Source organism: Triturus cristatus, chromosome 11 (genome assembly GCF_964204655.1).
Source record: "Triturus cristatus chromosome 11, aTriCri1.1, whole genome shotgun sequence".
Classification (NCBI taxonomy): domain Eukaryota; kingdom Metazoa; phylum Chordata; class Amphibia; order Caudata; family Salamandridae; genus Triturus; species Triturus cristatus.
Genome location: NC_140594.1, coordinates 757,764,819 through 757,783,548, shown reverse-complemented (window position 1 = coordinate 757,783,548; position 18,730 = coordinate 757,764,819). Strand labels below are relative to the sequence as shown.

Genomic DNA, 18,730 nt, shown 5'->3' with positions numbered 1-18,730 from the left:
TATGTCACACATTTGCCATAAATTCTGAATGTTAGCACTCTAGTTGCTCATTAGATCACTGTAGTAAAGCTACTGCTCACCAGGGAAGTCTGCTGCTGGTATTCAAAGTGCATGTTTCAGTCTGCATGTCAGAATTTTTTTATGAAATAGAAGAGGATTTGAGAAGTCAAAATGTGCCCTAATTTTTCTTTCTGCAGCACTAATCATAATTTCTATGGCAAAATGAACCCCTTCATTTTGTTCCTTTGTAAATTAAATGTTTTACGTGTTACCACTTTATTTCAATCAAGATGGCTTCAGGTGTGCCATACTTTTGTCATAAGTAAGACTGTTAGCGCTCTAGTTGTTCGTTCAAACACTCTGGGACATTCTGTCATTGGGCTATACTTGGGCTACATCTGGGTGATATTTGGGCTACATTTGGGCTCTTTTGTCTCTGGTGGCCATTTTGGGAGACTTATTTGTTATGAAGTTTCCTACATTTCCTCATTTACTACAGTCTCCTCAGTAGGAAATACTTTCAGTTTTTTACTTTGATTCCATCAAGAAGGCATTCAGATGTGTCACACATTTGCCATAAATTCAGAATGTTAGCACTCTAGTTGCTTATTAGATCACTGTAGTAAAGCTACTGCTCACCAGGGAAGTCTGCTGCTGGTATTGAAAGTGCATGTTTCAGTCTGCATGTCAGAATTTTTTAATGAAATAGCAGAGGATTTGAGAAGTCACTCAAAAAGTGCCCTAATTTTTCTTTCTGCAGCACTAATCATACTTTCTATGGCAAAAACAACCCCCTCATTTTGTTCCTTTTTAAATTAAATGTTTTAAGAGTTACCACTTTATTCCAATCAAGATGGCTTCAGGTGTGCAATACGTTTGTCATAAGTAGGACTGTTAGCGCTCTAGTTGTTCTTTAGAACACTCTGGGAAGCTGCAGTAGAACACAAAGGAATCAACTGACAGTCTCTGCCCTTGTTGGATGTACATGTTTTACTGAGAATGTCAGACTTCATTCTCACATGACTGAGAAAGATGATGTGAATTTACAGAAAATATGCTCTCTGTTTAGCTTATAGATCACCTTCCAAACCTCTGTGGGAAAAGCATGAGAAAATAGTTTTCTCTCAAACATGATTCATGATATCACAGCAGAAGGCTTTTTCACATGGTAAATTCACCTTAGAACACACCACAATTCCTAAAATGAGTATGGTACCATCAACAAATGACTTATAATGTAACTAAAGTCTTAAAACCTTCTATTAACTGCAATGCTTTTTAATGAGGTACTATTTTATATATTGGTCCCAAGATGGCTGCCAACACTTCTTGGATAAAGTACTGACAGCCAATCTGATCTCACGCTGAGATGTGTGGTTAGGCTCCGGCCAGATATATCTATCTTTTTAACTCTAATTTTCTCAGGAATTACTGAACGGATTTACACCATTTAAGCAAAAGGCACGAGTCTGAACTGAGGACTACCTCTTTGCCAAATTTGGTGTAATTCCGTTCAGCAGTTCGGGCTGTAGCTGCGTCAACAGGTCCTATGGGAAAATGCATGGGGAAAACGCGTTTTGGGACCCCCCTTGTTTCTCGGCCCCCGCTTGACGAATCAACGTGACATTTTCAGGATAGGAGCGGACCGGAGCTGGCCAAAAGTTTGGAAAATTTCGCGAAGATTCGTCAATCGGCGCCAACGTTATTCCAAATAGAATGTTGCGGATTTCCTATGGAAAATAGGTCCTAACTATAACTACCTACTGGCGACTGTCAGTAGGTAATATATATAAATATATATATATATCACATTTTGTGTTTCACAACATCTGTATTTTCATAGGTTGACGAAGCACACAGTGTTCCTGATAGACAGTTAACAGATCTGTATATGAGCATGTCTCAGGGTTAGAATGAACTACAATTCTGCGATCCTTTGCATGTCACTATTGTTTCTATTTAGTTTGTTCTGTTTCCCTCTCTCTCTTAATCTCACCAGCGATGTTGATTGAACACATAGGCAAATCAAAGCACTTCTAATGGTTTCTTCTACCAATGATTTCAGTTTTGTCACCCTCAATCCCTCCCTCCTACTATATTCAAATCATCCTGGGGCTCCTAACAGATGACTTCTTCCAGTAATTATGATTGGTTCATCCCTATATCAAAGGACACATACCTTTCTCACAGTGTTTTCCATTAAAGCCACGTGGGCATTCACAGGTGTATGACTCATCTTGAATTTCACATGATCCACCATTCAAACATGGCTCTGAGTCACATGGGGATGGCAGGGCTGGAAGAACAAGAGAAAGAAGGTGAAAGAGACAAAATATTTAGGCAAGAAGAAGTGATGCTATGATAAAGAAGAGAGATGATGCCCAAGGAATGGCTTATAATTTAGGACTAGGAGTTCTCATTTTGCTACAGCCAGGAGCATGATGCATTATCTCAAACCTTTTTGTAAACAGTGTGGGGTTTATGAAAAGATTGTTAAGCTTGAAGGTCAGTTTGTTTTTAGTGAGCCTTTGATCCATGGAAGACAGTCTTGTCAACTCCATCTATCTTTTCAGTTTGGGTAACCTCAGATGACATTATTGGGAAGATATTAGCTCAGTGCTGCAACCTTCAAACCCACAAGGGCATACCTGAAGTGAACACTCAATGTGGCTGTCCATTAGCATGGGGCTTAAGAAGAGTTCACACTGGGAAATTATCACGTGAGTGCCTGTGAGTATGGGGCCTGTGTGAGAGTGGTGCACCTGACAGATATTTGCATTGTGCCAGTGGATGTGAAAACTTTGAGGGCGTTGTCCCGGGATCTTTCAGCTTGATCTCAGTGATCGTGGGGACTAGAAGCCTTTCGTGGTGTGGGAAGAATCTCTTTAGTTCTATATTTGTATTTATTTATTTCAGAGATTTCTAGTGAGCATAGAGCTCATAAGGTGGCAGGACTAGGGAACACTCAACCTGATGCCAGTGAGTCCATAATGCTTTCTCCTTAATTTTAAGAAACACGAGGCCCTTCAAGTTCAAGAACAGGGATCACTCAGAATGGTGTCAGAGAGACTGGAGCTCAAATAACACAATATTAAGGACTGTTCTGCCTATGGTCAGGTAATGTTTGGCCACTGATGATGCTGTATAGGAAACACTCAGCTCAGAGTCAATGTGCACTGACCTCATACTGTTTTCAATATCCAGGGGCAGTCAGCTCAATATCTGCATTTACATGGATTTTGGCTGTCGTATTCACCAATGAGGATCAGTGAACTCAGTATCAGTGAGACCGTAGGTTACATTTCATCGTCCCTTTTTCACTTTCACTTTCAAATAGCTTTATTCGACAGCGTGTATCATAAAAGCATCGAACAGTATCTATGCAATAAAAAAAAATCTGTACAATAAAGGACAAATGTAGTACGGAGGGTTGTTTAAAAGTCTCATGAGATAAAATTAATAACAGCATATTTAGGTAAAAGCTTTAAACAAATTTCATAAAAAGATTTCATTCTAGGATACTTTGTACATATAAGGGAGAAATCAATCATAGTAAGCAGTGTATAAGAATATTTAAGGTGCTAGTGCTATCTAAATCAAAGTTAATATTTTGAGAGTTAAGTGGAAGACCAGTATAGTATATGGTTTATACACCTATGATAAGTCGTAACTGTCTACATTGGGGTCACACCTCGTGTAGCTCTGATTCTAATTAGCCAGACTCGGCCTAAAAACCTAGCCACTCCGCATGAAAATAGGATACTAGGATCAGATTTTAGAATACGCAGAGCGGACCGGTTGTTGCGAGTGTCCATGTCGCTGCATATTGGTGTTAACCACTTGCTCCTAGCTGCAGCATATGCAGGGCAAGTGAATATGCTACTTACCAGTTTGCATCTGTTCTTGGCATGTAGGGCTTCTGACATTCATATCTGTGCATAGATCGCCGCCTAGTGTTGGGTCCGGATGTTTGCACGTTGTTGTCCTGGAAGAGTCTTCGAAGTATCCTGGGATAGGTGACTCCTCCCCTGGACTACAGTGCGCATGGGCATCCTCTCCATCCTCAGATTGTTTTTCGCCATTGTGGCAGTGATGGAGTAGATACAGAAAGTGATGACCATGCTTTACAGTAATTCTGAGAGCTGCAGCTGCTACAGGCGCCGGGGAGGAGGGAGGGCGATATGAATGTCAGCAGCCCTACATGCCAAGAACAGATGCATACTGGTAAGTAGCATATTCAGTTCGAGGCATGTGGGCTGCTGAATTCATATCTGTGCATAGAATATATAGCAGTGCCCTCTTATTAGCGGCGACTACCAGTGCCAGCTGCAGCGGTCTGAAAAAGAGTTTTGAGAACAGCCTGTCCTACAGCTGCCTGCTGTTTTGATTGCACATCTACACAATAGTGTTTGGTAAATGTATGTGTAGTGGACCATGTGGCTGCTCTACAGATATCATGCAAAGGAATGTTTCCTAGGAAAGCCATGGAGGCCCCCAACTTACGTGTTGAGTGGGCTCGTGGGGGAATCGTTAAAGTGCGTTTGGCCTTTTGATAGCAAATTTGAATACATTTAACGATCCATCTGGCTATACCTGCTTTGGAGATAGCGTTACCTTTGTGGTGTGGGGCAAAGGCAACGAAAAGTTGTTTTGTTTTCCTAAAGGGTTTGGTCCTGTCGATATAATACATGAGAGCCCTCTTTACATCTAGTGTATGGAGTGCCCTTTCTGCGACAGTCTGTGGGTTTTGAAAGAAAACAGGCAGTTCAATAGTTTGATTCATGTGGAACTGCGATACTACCTTGGGCATGAATTTGGGGTTGGTACGTAGTACGACCCTGTTGGCGTGAACCTGTATAAATGGCTCTTGGATGGTTAGTGCCTGGAGTTCACTAACTCTTCGTAAAGAAGTTATCGCTACTAGGAAAGCTACTTTCCAGGTAAGGAATTGAATCTCGCATGAGTGTAGAGGTTCAAAGGGTGGACCCATCAGGCGTGTGAGGACCAAGTTGAGGTTCCACATTGGAGCTGGTGGGTGGCTAGGTGGAATGACTCGTTTGAGTCCTTCCAAGAATGCTTTGATGGCAGGCACTCTGAATAGAGAGAGGTGCTGCCTGGTTTGCAGATAGGCTGATATTGCGGTCAAATGGACACGTATAGAGGTGTACGCCAGATTGCATCGGTATAGGTGTAATAGGTAACAAATAATGTTTTGGATGGATGCGTCTAGCGGGTTAATGTTATTATTACTGCAATAAATGACGAACCTTTTCCATTTGGCTGCATAGCAAGCTCTGGTAGTGGGTCTCCTGGCCTCCTTAATGATGTCCATACAGTCAGGTGGCAGGTTTAGGTAGCCAAACTCTAGGACTTCAGGAGCCAGATTGCCAGGTTCAGCTGTTGCGGATCTGCTGAATCTCTCCATGGTTCTGCGTCAAATGCTCGGGTTTGACCCGCAGCCTTTGATGCGGCACCACGGAAAGTTCGAGAAAGGTGGTGTACCACGGCTGGCGTGCCCACGTTGGAGCAACCAGGACGAGTGTCAGTGGTGCTGGGGGAAAAGCGTACGCAAATCTGCCGGACCAGTTCATCCATATCGCATTGCCCTGCGACTGCGGATGTGGGAACCTGGCGGCAAAGCTTTGGCATTTTGCGTTTTCGCTTGTGCCGAATAGGTCTATCTCTGGATGACCCCACTGCTGGAAGTACGGTTGGAGTACTGATGGGTGTAACTTCCACTCGTGCATCTGGTGGCTGTGTCTGCTGAGCAGATCCGCCACCTGGTTGTCCTTGCCGGGGAGGTGTTCTGCCATGAGGAACATGTTCCTCTGAATGGCCCACTTCCACATGCTCTGAGCCAGATGAGACAACTGTGGAGAGTGTGTTCCTCCCTGCTTCTGTATGTAGTACATGGCGGTCATGTTGTCCGTCCGCATCAACACGACTTTGTTGCACAAGTGTACTTTGAATGCTTTCATTGCGAGGAAGATTGCCATCAATTCCAGAATGTTGATGTGCATCTTCCTTTGTTGTGTTGTCCATAGTCCCTGCACTGTGTAGTTGAGTACATGAGCTCCCCATCCTTGGAGAGACGCGTCCGCTGTCAGTATTATTGTGGAACAGGCTCTTGGAACGGTCGGCCCTTGCAAAGGTTTTGTGGATTCCACCAATGCAGAGAGTTGTATGCCCGACCGCTCACCAACACTAGGTCTTTCAACTGTCCTTGAGCCTGATTCCACTGACGTGCTAAGCACTCCTGAAGCGGGCGCATATGTAGTCTCGCGTGTGGGACTATGAAAATGCAGGAGGCCATCATGCCTATCAACTGCATGAACACTCGCGCGGGGAGGGAGTGTTGTGGTTTGAACTTGGAAATCAGCATTTGCATGCTGTTGATTCTCACTAAATTTGGCTGAGCTGTGGCCGCCAGAGTGTCTATAGTCGCACCTAGGTACTGTTGTACGTGTGCGGGCTGGAGATGGGATTTGGGGTAATTTAGTGAGAACCCCAGACTGTGAAGGAGGTGAATGGTGCGGGACATGTGGCTGGCACATTGCTGGGCTGACTTCGCTTGAACGAGCCAGTCGTCCAGGTAAGGGTAGACGTGTATGTGCTGCCTCCGTAGATGTGCCGCCACAGTAGCTAGGCACTTTGTGAACACCCTGGGTGCTGTTGTCACGCCGAAGGGAAGGACTTTGAATTGGTAGTGCTGCCCTTGAACAGTGAACCTAAGGTATTTCTTGTGTGAGGTGTGAATGGGTATGTGGAAATACGCATCTTTGAGGTCCAGTGTGGCCAGGAAGTCTCCCTGCTTGAGCAGCGGGAGGACTTGCTGTAAAGTGAGCATGTGAAAATGCTCGGAAAGAATGTACTGGTTCAGGGGTCTCAGGTCTAATATAGGTCTGAGCGACCCGTCCTTTTTTGGTATTAAAAAGTACAGGGAGTACACCCCCGTACCTTGCTCGTGGACGGGTACGACCTCTATTGCGCCTTTTAGTAGCATACTTTGCACCTCCTGCTGTAAGAGCGTTAAGTGCTCTGAGGACATAGGACGGTTTTTTGGAGGTATTGTGGGTGGAGTTGAGGTTAATTCTAGGCAGTAACCGTATTTGACAATATCTTTGACCCACCTGTCCGTGGTGATGGAGTTCCACGTGGACAGGAACCTTTATAGCCTTCCCCCGACAGGTGTTATGTGGTCGGGAGGAAGGGAGAGGGCGTCACTGCTTGTTCTTGGGGGAGGACCTGGTGTTGCCGTAGCCGCGTCCTCTGCCCTTTGTGCTGGAGCCACGATATCCACCCCGGGTGTTTTTATCGTAGGTGCTTTGTGTGTTGCCCTTGTTGTATGTTTGCTGTGACCCCTGTCCTCTACCTGCTCCTCTATTTCCGGAGCGACGAAAGGAGCCGCTCCGAAAGGACTGCGTTTGTAGGGCCCCCATGGACTTTGCAGTGTCTGTGTCCTTTTTTATTTTCTCTAGGGTGGTGTCAACCTCCGGCCCGAATAAGTAGTCGGGGTTGACAGGTTGGTTGAGGATATTATTTTGTACCTCAGGTTTGAATCCGGAGATTCGCAACCAGGCGTGTCGTCGCAACATGACGCTAGTGTTTATGGCTCTGGCAGCTGTATCCGCGGCATCCAGTGCACACTTAATGGATGCATTTGTGAGCAGTTGTCCCTCCCTGATGAGGATCTCTGCACCTTCTTTGAATTGGTCAGGGAGATGTTGGAGTAGTTGCTCTAATGTGTCGTAGTGCGCTCGATCGTAGCGAGCGAGGAGCGCCTGAGTATTGGCAATGCGCCATATGTTAGCTGCCTGGGCGGCAACCCGTTTGCCGGAGGTCTCTAGCACCTTGGACTCTTTGTCCGGGGGAGGAGCATCACCTGTTGTTTGCGAGTGTGCCCTCTTGCGAGCATTCGCAACTACAATGGAATCCAGAGGTAACTGGCCTCTAATGTAAGTAGGGTCCCCAGGCGCCGATCTGTATTTCTTGTCGATCCTGGGGTTTATCACTCTTGCCCTGGTGGGTTCTTTGAAGATGTCCTTTGCTGGTTTGAGGACACCCTTCAACATGGGCAGAGTCTTTACATTCCTTTCTGAGGATGCGAAAGTATCCATGAGAAAGTCGTCCTCGACGGAGTCAGAGTGAAGTTGCACCCCATGATTGGCCGCAGCACGTTCAATTAGAGCGTTGAACGCGGCAGTGTCCTCTGTGGGAGATGTTTTTGCTCCATAGAGTTGCGGGTCCTGTGCATCCATAGGTGCACCTGAGTCTACAGGGTCATCCCAAGCTTGATCAGGGTCCTGTTGGCCTTCAGGGTCCATCTCTCCGGGGTAGGGAACTTGGTCACCCATGTAGTACTCCAAAACATCTGTGCCGGAGTGTGTGGGAGAGAAGGACTGTGGATCCTGGTAGGGGGAATGGAGAGGTTCGTAAAGAACTGGTTCCGAAGCCACTGGCAGCTTTCTCTTAAGCGGGATCCGGAAGTAGTCCAAAGCTGGCTCAGAAGTTATTCTCCTGTTGTGGAGCATCATCCTGCCGGTGTCGGCGTCGATGAGATGTGATGGAGACGTCTCCGCAGGAGAGCGTTCGGCAGGCGTGATCGTGGTGTGGGTGACCCGTGTCCTAATTTGGAACAGTTTCGGGGCCGTGGATGGTGGCAGGCCAAAAGTAATGTTGGCCGGTGCCGAAGAGGCTGTTGGAGCTTTTATCGGCTCGGAGCCCGACGTGTCCTGGAGGACTGTTTTGGTTTTGGTGCGTTGCGCAGCTACGGGTCGCACCTGGAGCGCCATCGATTCCTTTGCGCCGACCGGTTCTGTAGAGGCGGGCGTGGACTTCTTCGGCGCCGGTGAGTCATCGAGTCGAGGGGCGGTAATGGCCGTCGACGTCTTCGATGAGTGTGCCTTTGGTGGTGCTGTCGAAGCGGTGTGAGACGCAGCAGGCAGTTTGACCTTTGGGGTCGGAGCCGATTGCGTCGGTGCCGGGAGCCGAGTAGGTTTGTTGGCACCGAAGGTCTTTTTCCGTATGTCGACTCCGACGTCGGCCGCTGCAAGCTCGGCACCGAAGTCTCGTTTGGTGCGCTCGGTGCCGACGGGTTTCGCTGGCGTCGAAGGTGTGGTGGGCCTCGATACGACCAGCGCCACTTTCGGTTTCGGTTTCAGTTGAGCCAATACAGCTTTTGGTTTCGGTTTCGAAGAAGGGAAACCAGCCGGTTTGGATATTAATGGCTGCCGCTGAATGTCCGAAGCCGGGCCAGAGGGCGGGGCCGAAGAACTGCGGGATAGGTCTTGGGTAAGGCCCGAAGGCGATCCCTCGACCGGAGCCATAGACTGGCGCACTGGGATATCCTCAGTCTGTACGGGTAGGCCTTGCTCGTCACCGGAGCTACTCTCTTCGGCCCCTAGGGCCTCATTGTAGTCTCCTACCTCGGTGTCGTCTTCATCTCTGCGAAAGAGTCTTTCTTCGACGTCTTCCGATCCGGAGTCATGTTCGGAAGCGGGACTGGAGGGTAGGTTCTCCACGTCTTCGACATCTTCGGTCTCGGCGCTGAAGATGTCGGCCGGGGCCGGTGCCGCTTGCTGCGCCTCGAGTCTCGCTGCTCGTCGATTCCGGAGAGTCTTCTTGGATCGGAATTGGGCACAGGCCATACATGTAGATTCGTCGTGATCCGGTGAAAGGCATTTGTTGCACACCGGATGGACGTCGATGTGGGGATATTTCGCATTACACACAGGACACCGCTTGAATGGTGTCCTCGATTCCATCGTCGATGACGGGTCGATGGTCGGGTAAGATGCGAAAAAGTTGGTTCTGGAAGTTAGTAAACTAACAAGATACTATCGATACCGATCGGGAACAGTACCGACGCAAACTAAAGGCCTTTTGGCCTAGAAAAAGTTTTTCCTAACTTGAGTCAAGATAAGCACATCCGAACCCAATGGCGGAAAAAAACAATCTGAGGATGGAGAGGATGCCCATGCGCACTGTAGTCCAGGGGAGGAGTCACCTATCCCAGGATACTTCGAAGACTCTTCCAGGACAACAACGTGCAAACATCCGGACCCAACACTAGGCGGCGATCTATGCACAGATATGAATTCAGCAGCCCACATGCCTCGAACCGAAGAGGACATGGGCAATGCACTCCACCGACGCTCCGCAGCACGGACAGTGCTCTGTCATATTCTCGGCTGTATGCCACTTTGCCATATAGGAGTTAACAGGGAGCGTGCCGAACCTAAACTGAATGTACAGAGTCGTATCCCGTGGGACCTGGATTACATCTAGATAGGGATCCAAACATCTAGCTTGCTTAAACAAGAGGAACTCTTCTGTCAATCTACCCAACATTGGCTTGCATAGTTCTTGACTGTCAAACCAGTCCCAATAGTATCTCTTAAGTTACGCATTACTGGGCGGAGTCTGGGTGTCCCATGACTCTTTAAGGCCAAGTTTCATCATCGTTTTCTTCACATATGATAGCCACTTGACCCTATGGTTCACATCCAGATTCATTACCTAAGTTAGAGCTAAGGCGTAGTTCATAAGCTCTTCGGTACGCCGTATACGAACCCAAAAGAGCAGTGGTCGCAGCCTAGCTATAGCTCTAAACGGATGCCTACCCATGTCATACATTAGTGGTGTTAAAGGGGTATTCCGTGGGCGCATCAGCAGATCCCTCAGAGATTTGTGCTCCGACCTTATTTCGTCCACATTTTCGAACCCCCATAGGGGCAACAGGCCTGATATATGAGGAGCGATGTTCTTTGCCTATTGCCCCAGTCACGCGTCTATGATTCAATTGCATTTTGGATATATGGGGCCTCCAGAGCATTTTATCTGAGAGTCGTATGCCAAGATATTCAAAGTTACCGACTCTCTCAAGAGGGGTGCCATTAAGTGTGAAATTGTTCCTGAAAGATTTAGGGGGGTTAAAAGCCATTAGCTTTGTCTTCATGGTATTAATAACTAAGCCCCGAGCATCACAGAAGGATTAATATCTGCACAACAATTTTTGAAGCCCACCTCGTTCACATACAAGGAGAACAGGGTTGGAGCCATCACGCAACCCTGGCGCACTCCCTTGCCAACAGGAATCTGCTCCGTTAACTGGCCTTGGTTGCCCCATCTCACCTGAGCGTAATTACCCTCGTGGAGACGGATTAAAATTTTAAGAATTAACAACGTCCCTTTATCTCCTCAATGGTATAGTCATCTGTTTCTCACATGAAGATGTCTCCATGTGCATTCTCCACTTAGGCAGGCACTAGGAGCATTATGCCCTCTCAATCATTCTGAGAAAGATATAATATCCCTCTCCTTAGTGTAGGCCTCTCAATTTACTAGTAGTGTCCTAATCAGCTATAGGCCTTCTCTGTAAAGTTTTGTCCTATAACTTACCAAGGTCATCATAGGGAGGCTCTCAGAATGGCCAAGTTAAATGGAAATGCTTAATGATTTAGAATGCATCCATTCTAAACAGCTATGCCCTTAGTCCTGCCCTTAACAAAGAAGCTAAATTGTCGTATGCCATAACTATATCAAGTTTACAGTCCTGGGTTTTTCTGTTACAATTTATATTTATTAGGTCAGAAAAAACTCTCTAAGGCTACTATATGGTGCCTCCTTTCTTCCCCCCTTTTGCTCCGACTCACAGTATTTGCCTGGGCTGTAGTCTGCTTGACACACGCATAGGTAGGTTCCCCCATACTCCATGCAGGATCCGCCATCCGGGCACTGAGTGTTTATGCTACAGGGAGTGGCTGTCACCTCTGTAAGGAAACCATGAAAACCATACAAATGAATCACATTACTCACACATGAATCACACTATGACATGTAAGTTCAATTCATGCTTGACATCTTCTTAATATAGAATGTTTTCTGTCCTGTTTAACCCATGATTAAGCAGTTGCCTTTATTCAAGAATAAAGCTAAACAAACAAACATTCTTTACCATGTTTTCATTTTAAATAAAAATGGAACAACTGCAAACACATACAAGAGCCTAAGATGATCAAGATCATCAGGTGTTTCCGATACAAAGCTAGAATTATTTTCTCCCGCAAACTTAACCCATCACTAAAGATAACAGAGAAACACATACCAAGGCAACATTAATCATTTATGTTTTTAAAAGTCATCTTCTTCACAACAATTCTAAATAATGATATTATTCAAAGATAGAAAAGGTTGGTACACTGCAATTTCAATGAAATTGAGTTTGGATTGATCCTTCAATCTCTTTCACAATTGGTTTGGCACTTGCTTTCTAGACTAGGGTATAGATTCACTGGCTACAATTCAGGCTCTTATAAAACAATACGCACTCTGAAAAGAAAGGGTTAACAGTGAAGTATCACCAACGCTGCTGATTTCTACAAGAGAAGCTCAAAAAACATTCTTTTTTTTAAAAACTTTATTTTTCAATTTGTAATAACAACACAGTGGGCTGACGTGTGGGCGGCAACCCCACTCCAAGGAAAGCTCAATATACCATAAAGAGCATTGACACATGACATTCAGATAATTGCTTACATCAATACCCAAGGTCATACAGTTACATGTACATACATATGCCAGTGGGGCTTATACATAGCGGCATTGTGAGCTATCCCTCTCTTCGCCAGCCGACCCTTTCTCCTTGGTGTCGTGTAGTTCCTATGTATTCCTATACAGAATCTGGACGTTCAGATAACATGAACTGTGGGTTTGGTGTCAGACTGACTCTGAGCACCCCCACCAGAAATGTTAGCCTGTTTTGCATTAGCTAGCTCACAGTGCCACTAGTGTCTCCTCTTATCGGGGAGAGAATAGTTTCTGGCAACCTTAGAACATGACAAACCTAATCCCTCAGGATCGTGGAAGCAATGTACTACTTTTCGCTCAGTCACCCGTGCTTACTTATTCGGTCTCAGAGAGTTACACAGAAGAAGGCGGGTTACAATAAAGATTTATTGCACAGTTGTTCTTCTAGTGTAAAGTATATGTGCTGCGACAACCGTTAGACAGTAGCAGAGATATATGATCAGCAGTACAGTGAATATAAGTGGATAGTACAGTTCTACCATTTTGCAACAATCATAAATGCATACATGAATAAAAAATGTATGATAAAAGAAAGCGCGTACGCCTATGATGCCTATCTAGATGTACCTAAGTATCCCTACCATGTGAGTAGGTGTAAAGCCAAAAATCGCTCTAGGAATTAGTCGAGCCTCATTACCTGAAGTGTGAGAATGTAGGAGCCCTTCTTGGTCTCGACTTGGACACCTCTCGAGGGATGTTCAGGCCGCTGTCAGCTGGAGCGTCTGCATGCAGGAGCCTCAGTGTTTCTGGTCGGTGTGTCGGCCTGGAAGTCTTGGTTCCCTCTGCCTAACACTAGCAAGATGCTCTGTATTTATGCAGAAAGTATCTAGGGCCCCTTTGTCCCTTGTCTCATGTATTAGCCATTCTTGGATTTGGGGATGACGTATGGGATGAACTGTGTACGTAGATATGGTGGGGAATGATCAGTGATAAAGTGCATATGCTCCCTGTCTTAAATTGTTAATATGGATTGGTGTTTCCATGATTGGCATATTTGATTTACTGGTAAGCCCCTAGTAAAGGGCACTGAGTGTGCTTTTGGGAGGGGAGAACCCTCCTGGCCAGGGAGCAGTGGCTTCTCCCCAGAGGAGCTGGCGGACAGGCGGGAAGCAAGGAAGTTTGGGTCGGAAAAACTCAGGATGGAGAATGAGAGGGAAGGCAAAATAATGGACATGGAGGAAAGGAAAATGATATTGGGTCATGAGCGTAAAGTGAGAGAGCTGGACTGGGAAGCCAGGAGGGCTAGGACCAGCCCAGATGGTGGCAGAAAGAGTGTTCGGTCCATTACTGAGGGTGAGGTACACACACATACAGACTTGGTGCCCTGCTTCAAGGCGGGGTTAGAAATACACCTGGGGGCTCAGGATTGTGAGGTAACTCCGGTGGTGCACAGGGTCCCTGAGGTGTGTTGGGGAACTGGCACAGGGGATCATATTGCTGGTGGTGGGACACTCAACTGACTCTAGATGAGAGGCACAGGAAGAGGGGTTCCCCCATGGCAGAAACCCTTGTAAGTGAGTAAGGAGACCAGCCAGAAGAGTATGGGTTGATAGACAGCAACAGTCAGACACTGTCTCACCAGTCTTGCAAGAATTATGTGGGGCACTTTTCTGAGGCACTGGATGGTTGGGTGGAGGGTAGTTTGGTTAACACATGTAAGGGGCTGTAAAATTTGGATGCGAGTGAGCATATGTTCAGTCCTTGTTTTCCAGAGCTATGCCAACACCCAATGGGGGGTGAGTTCTCTGACCCCAGGGAGCTCACACTAGAGGCAGACCTTTTGGTGGATGTCAGAGGATCTGGAGAAACATCTGGGGGTGATCCTGAGGGAGGTGGCTCAGGTTTTCCTTAACCAGGTGAGGTAGGGGAGGTTTGTAGTAACCCAGATAGGCCCCATTGTAGTGGAATGGGTGAGGGGTCTTATGTCCTGTCTCTGAGGAGAGGCAGTGGGGGTGGGCTGACTCCCAAGGAGCCTGGTTGGTTCCATGAGGGAACACCAGGAGAAGGGGGCTAGTCTGTAACAAGAGGCCATTCTCTGAGGGGATCCCAAGGTGTCAGGTGAGTTGGGGAGGGTGGCTGTAACCAGCGTCCCTCCAGTTCTGGTGTCTGGCAGCACCGCTCCAGTAGGGACAGTGCATGAGTAGAGAGAGGGGTAAGGGGGGGACGCAGTCCCCAGTGGACGGACCAGTGGGTCAGGGGTTGCCAGCTCTGATGTCAGAGCACCCCAGGACTGACCCTGCTGAGGCAACTTCTGGCCTGGGGGGTCTTCATGCTCTGTCAGGGGGACAGGAGTCTGGAGACCTGCACCAGGTAGACTCTTGCACAACTCCAGTGGAGTGTCTTTCCCTTGAGGGGGGATGGTTTACTCCCCCAGAAGTCCTTGGTTGCCAGGCACAGGTTCAGCCTAAGGGTACAGACCCTGGGTTTGAGGGCCAGGTTCAGGGTGTCCCCCCTGACCTGGAGGAAGGGAAGACTGCTAACAGTGCCTCTGCCGGTTTGTCTTCTGTGGGCACCGCTCCAGGTGGGAGGGTGCAGAGCCCCAGGGAGGAGGACGAGTGTGGGGGAGTCCAACCTCGTGCCTTGTTCAACCTCAGGGTACAGACCATAAGCTGGTGTACCAGTTGCAGGATAGCACCTCTGAACTGGTGGGCAAATTATGCAGGACACCTGCCACTGGTGCCCTGACAATTCTGGAAGGGGATACTGCTCCAGGTGGGAGGATGCAGAGCCCCAGGTGGGAGTACAGGGTGTGGGAAAGCCCACCCCAGTCCCTTGTTCAGCCTCAGGGTACAGATCCAAGGCTTGTGTACTAGTTGCAGGATAGCACACCTTTACTGGTGGGCGAATTGTGCAGGACACCTGCCATCGGTGCCCTGACATCTCTGGAAGGGGATGCCACTCCAGGTGGGAGGGTACACAGCCCCAGGGAGGAGGGCCATGGGTGGGAAAGCCCACCCCAGTCTCCTGTCCAGCCACCGGGTACAGACCCTGGCTGGTGGGTAAGTGTCAGGTTGTCATCCCTGACATGACAAGAGGGAGAGTGGACAAAGGGTGCCAGGCACGTTGGACTACCGCCCCCCACTCTCTGATGCCACAGAGGTTACAGAGCCATGAGGCCTGGGTCACATCAGTGACAACTGTCAGCCACTGTGGCTCGCTGTCCTGGTGGACAGAGTGGCGCAGGTAGGAGTCACACCCCGGGGGTGGACTGGGCCACACCACTATGTTGGCCGTGATGGTACTGTCTACCTGCTGGGACCCACCTGTGAGCAAGCTATGGTTAGGTGCTGCACAGATGTTGTCAACAGGTGAGGAGGAGGCGGGGGCGTGGCTGGGCGCGCTTGCAAGATGGTCGCAAGCGAGTGAGGCTCCCGCCGCCCGGAGCAGTTATCCTGCCATTTTCTCCTGGCTGGGCTTCTTTCTGGCTCTGGGCCCCGCTGGTGGTGGGGCCCGTGTTCCCTGCCGCCATAAGGTGCAAGCTGGTTGGCCAGGTTGCTGGACACGCCGGCTCTGCCGTACAAAAGCTGAGGCCGACAGGTGCGGTGAAGTGGGCGTGAGCCGCGGCCGGCTGCATCAAATAATTTAACCCGCGGTTCGACACGAGGAGCCCGGGCCGCGCTGGCTGGAGCGCCGGCAGTGGAGGAGGCGTGGCGCCGCCGGATCCTCTGGATGTGGTGCCCTGGGCAAGCGGTGACTGCGGGAGGCGGACCGGTCATGCTGTAAACGGCGGGGGATGACCTGGCTTCGTGGGACGCCCTGGACATAGCACCGAGGGCGACGGAGGCGCGGTCGCGGCCTGCTGGTGGCGCCGCGGGGCGCGCAGACTGACGGTGTAGCGGTGCGGCGGGCCCCCCCTGCGGACTTCCTGGGGTGTTGCTGCGGCCCTGTCAAAATACCTGAGGTGACCCGGTGAGTGGACTGCCTGAGCGCTTGGAGGCGATCCCCCGGAGGGGTTCCGCATGCCGGACAGATGTGGTGAGGTGGCCGGGAGGGTGAGGCGGACCTCCCTACCTGCCGAAGTGGAGTGGTGGGCCCTACGCCAGACACTGGGGTGGCCCTTACTGTAGCGGATTACCCCGAGAACTGCTGCGACGGTGCGGGGGCCTGGAGCCTTCGAGTTTGGTGGGTGATCAGTGGACGACCTGGTGCTGCGAGGTGAGCGGAGGTGGCGGAGGGGGAGGCTGCCCGGCATTGGCGTGAGGGGGGCACCTGGACCCCTTACGTACACCGAAGGTGCTGGCACGGGGTGGTGGCGCCTGGAACCTTTGCATGCAGTACGGCAGCGAGGGAACGGGAGAGGCACGGACTGACCTGTGGATGCTGGTGATGGCGTGCGCTGCATGCGGTGCCCTGGCATAGCTTGAGTTGGGGTGTCGTTTGGGGTGAGTCGCCGCCAGTGCCGCGCATGTAGTGCCGGGGTGGTGCCCAACAGTCGGTGATTGTACAGGAACAGCTGCCAAGGGGAGAGGCGGCAGATATCCACCAGCCCTACTTTCCAGGGGACGCCGATATTCAGATGGAGGAAGGGTGCCCGGCAGGGGATCCTGGCGCATCGGGGGAGTGACGCGTGACAGCCACTGTGGTCCCGCGGAATCAGTGAGTAACGGGAGACTGGTGCCTCCTGGACGGTGGCGGCGGACCCTGCGGGGAGGGCTCTGGCTTTCCCTCTCTATCCTCCACCCTTGCCGCATTACCAGAGGTCTGCGGTGTCAACTCTCTTCTGCTGTGGTGAACTGGGGGTATGGGCCCGGGCCGCCTGCCTGATGCTGAGGTTACCAGCAGATGCCTACGGCGCAGTAATTGGTCATGGGCCGGCTACGAAACGCGCCAAAGGAAGGCCGGACACTGGCGGCGGGCTCAGGCCCCATGGCGGAAAGACGTGGTGAAAGCGTGGAGCCCCAGGCGGCGGCGGCGCTTGCGGCGAAACTGGACACAGTGCTAGCTGCAGTGGAGCAAATCGGCTCTACGCTGGAGCAGACAAAGGCCTCCCTAGAGTCCCGGATCGATAAAGTCACGGTGGACTTCACCCTCCTTCATGCGGACCACCACAAGTTAGCAGACACAGTGGCCCTACAACGCCAGGCGCTCCAGGATGTCCAACCACTGGTGAACAATCATACTGTAACCTTGCAGGACCTAATAGATCGCGTCCACACCCTGGAAGATCGGGTCAAGGATGCCGAAGGGTGCTCCCGGCACAGTAATATCAGAGTGGTGGGATTGCCGGAGGGCGAGGAGGGACGACAGCCAGAGCAATACGTTGAGAGATGGCTTCGAGATCCGCTCACTCCGGGGGTACTCTTTCCACAGTTTGTGGTGGAGCGGGCCCACAGGGTCCCGGCACAGCGGCCCAAGCCGGGGGCTCGGCCCCGTCCCTTTCTGTTCAAACTTCTCAATTACCGTGACAGGGATGTGGTGCTTCACGAGACCAGGAAGTTGGGCGCAATCACAGTGGGAAGTGGGCAGGTGATGTTCTTCCCGGATTACACGGCGGTAGTGCAGAGGCGGAGGAGCAGCTATCTGGCGGTGAAGCGCCGGCTACGTGACCTGGAAATCCCATATTCTCTGCTATACCTGTTGCGCCTCAGAGTGGTCACAAAGGAGGGGAGCCGCTTCTTTGATGCCCCATCGGAGGTCTGGGACTGGCTGGAGGAGACGGGGCGGTGTAGTGGACAGAGACCTCCGGATCCGGAACTTGGCAATCAACGGGGGAGGAGACCCCGGCGGCGGCGGCGGAGAGGGTCCCGTAGAGATGCGGGGCTGGGCCCAGGGGTGGCGCCTAGCCCGGAGCGGATAGGCCTAGAACGCCAGGGAGCGCTGGAAGCGGTGGCAACCCTTGGGTCTACAAGTAGTCAGGGAGACGCGGACACTCACAGACATAGCGAACCCGAGACCAGCAGATCATCCTCTCCGTCCACCACGCTCTCCGAGGACCAACTAATGCCGCTGGTGACTCCCAGACTTGTGATCAGATCATGTGAGCCGGGAGCGACGCGATGACAGCGCCCACTGGCCTACACGTCAACAAGGGATAGACAATGAGTCATGGTGGCTGACTGCTTAAAGATTCTAATGTATAGTGTGGTAAAGTGCTGCGTGATGGCAGCGCTACATCTAACTGGTCGCTGTGCGTGTGTGGGGG

The 18,730-nt window shown here is 50.1% G+C and overlaps 1 protein-coding gene across 5 annotated transcripts in view; it reads right to left on the bottom strand.

Moving 5' to 3' along the window:
• Positions 1–18,730, bottom strand: part of SNED1 (sushi, nidogen and EGF like domains 1) — a 3,096,442-nt gene that overhangs the window by 1,938,896 nt on the left and 1,138,816 nt on the right. For all 5 annotated transcript variants that reach the window (XM_085634426.1, XM_085634427.1, XM_085634428.1 and 2 more), the window contains 2 exons: positions 11,655–11,771; positions 2,180–2,296 (listed from right to left, as the gene is read on the bottom strand). In XM_085634426.1, the coding sequence (XP_085490552.1) occupies positions 2,180–2,296; positions 11,655–11,771 (234 nt within the window). The remainder of the gene's footprint in view (positions 1–2,179; positions 2,297–11,654; positions 11,772–18,730) is intronic.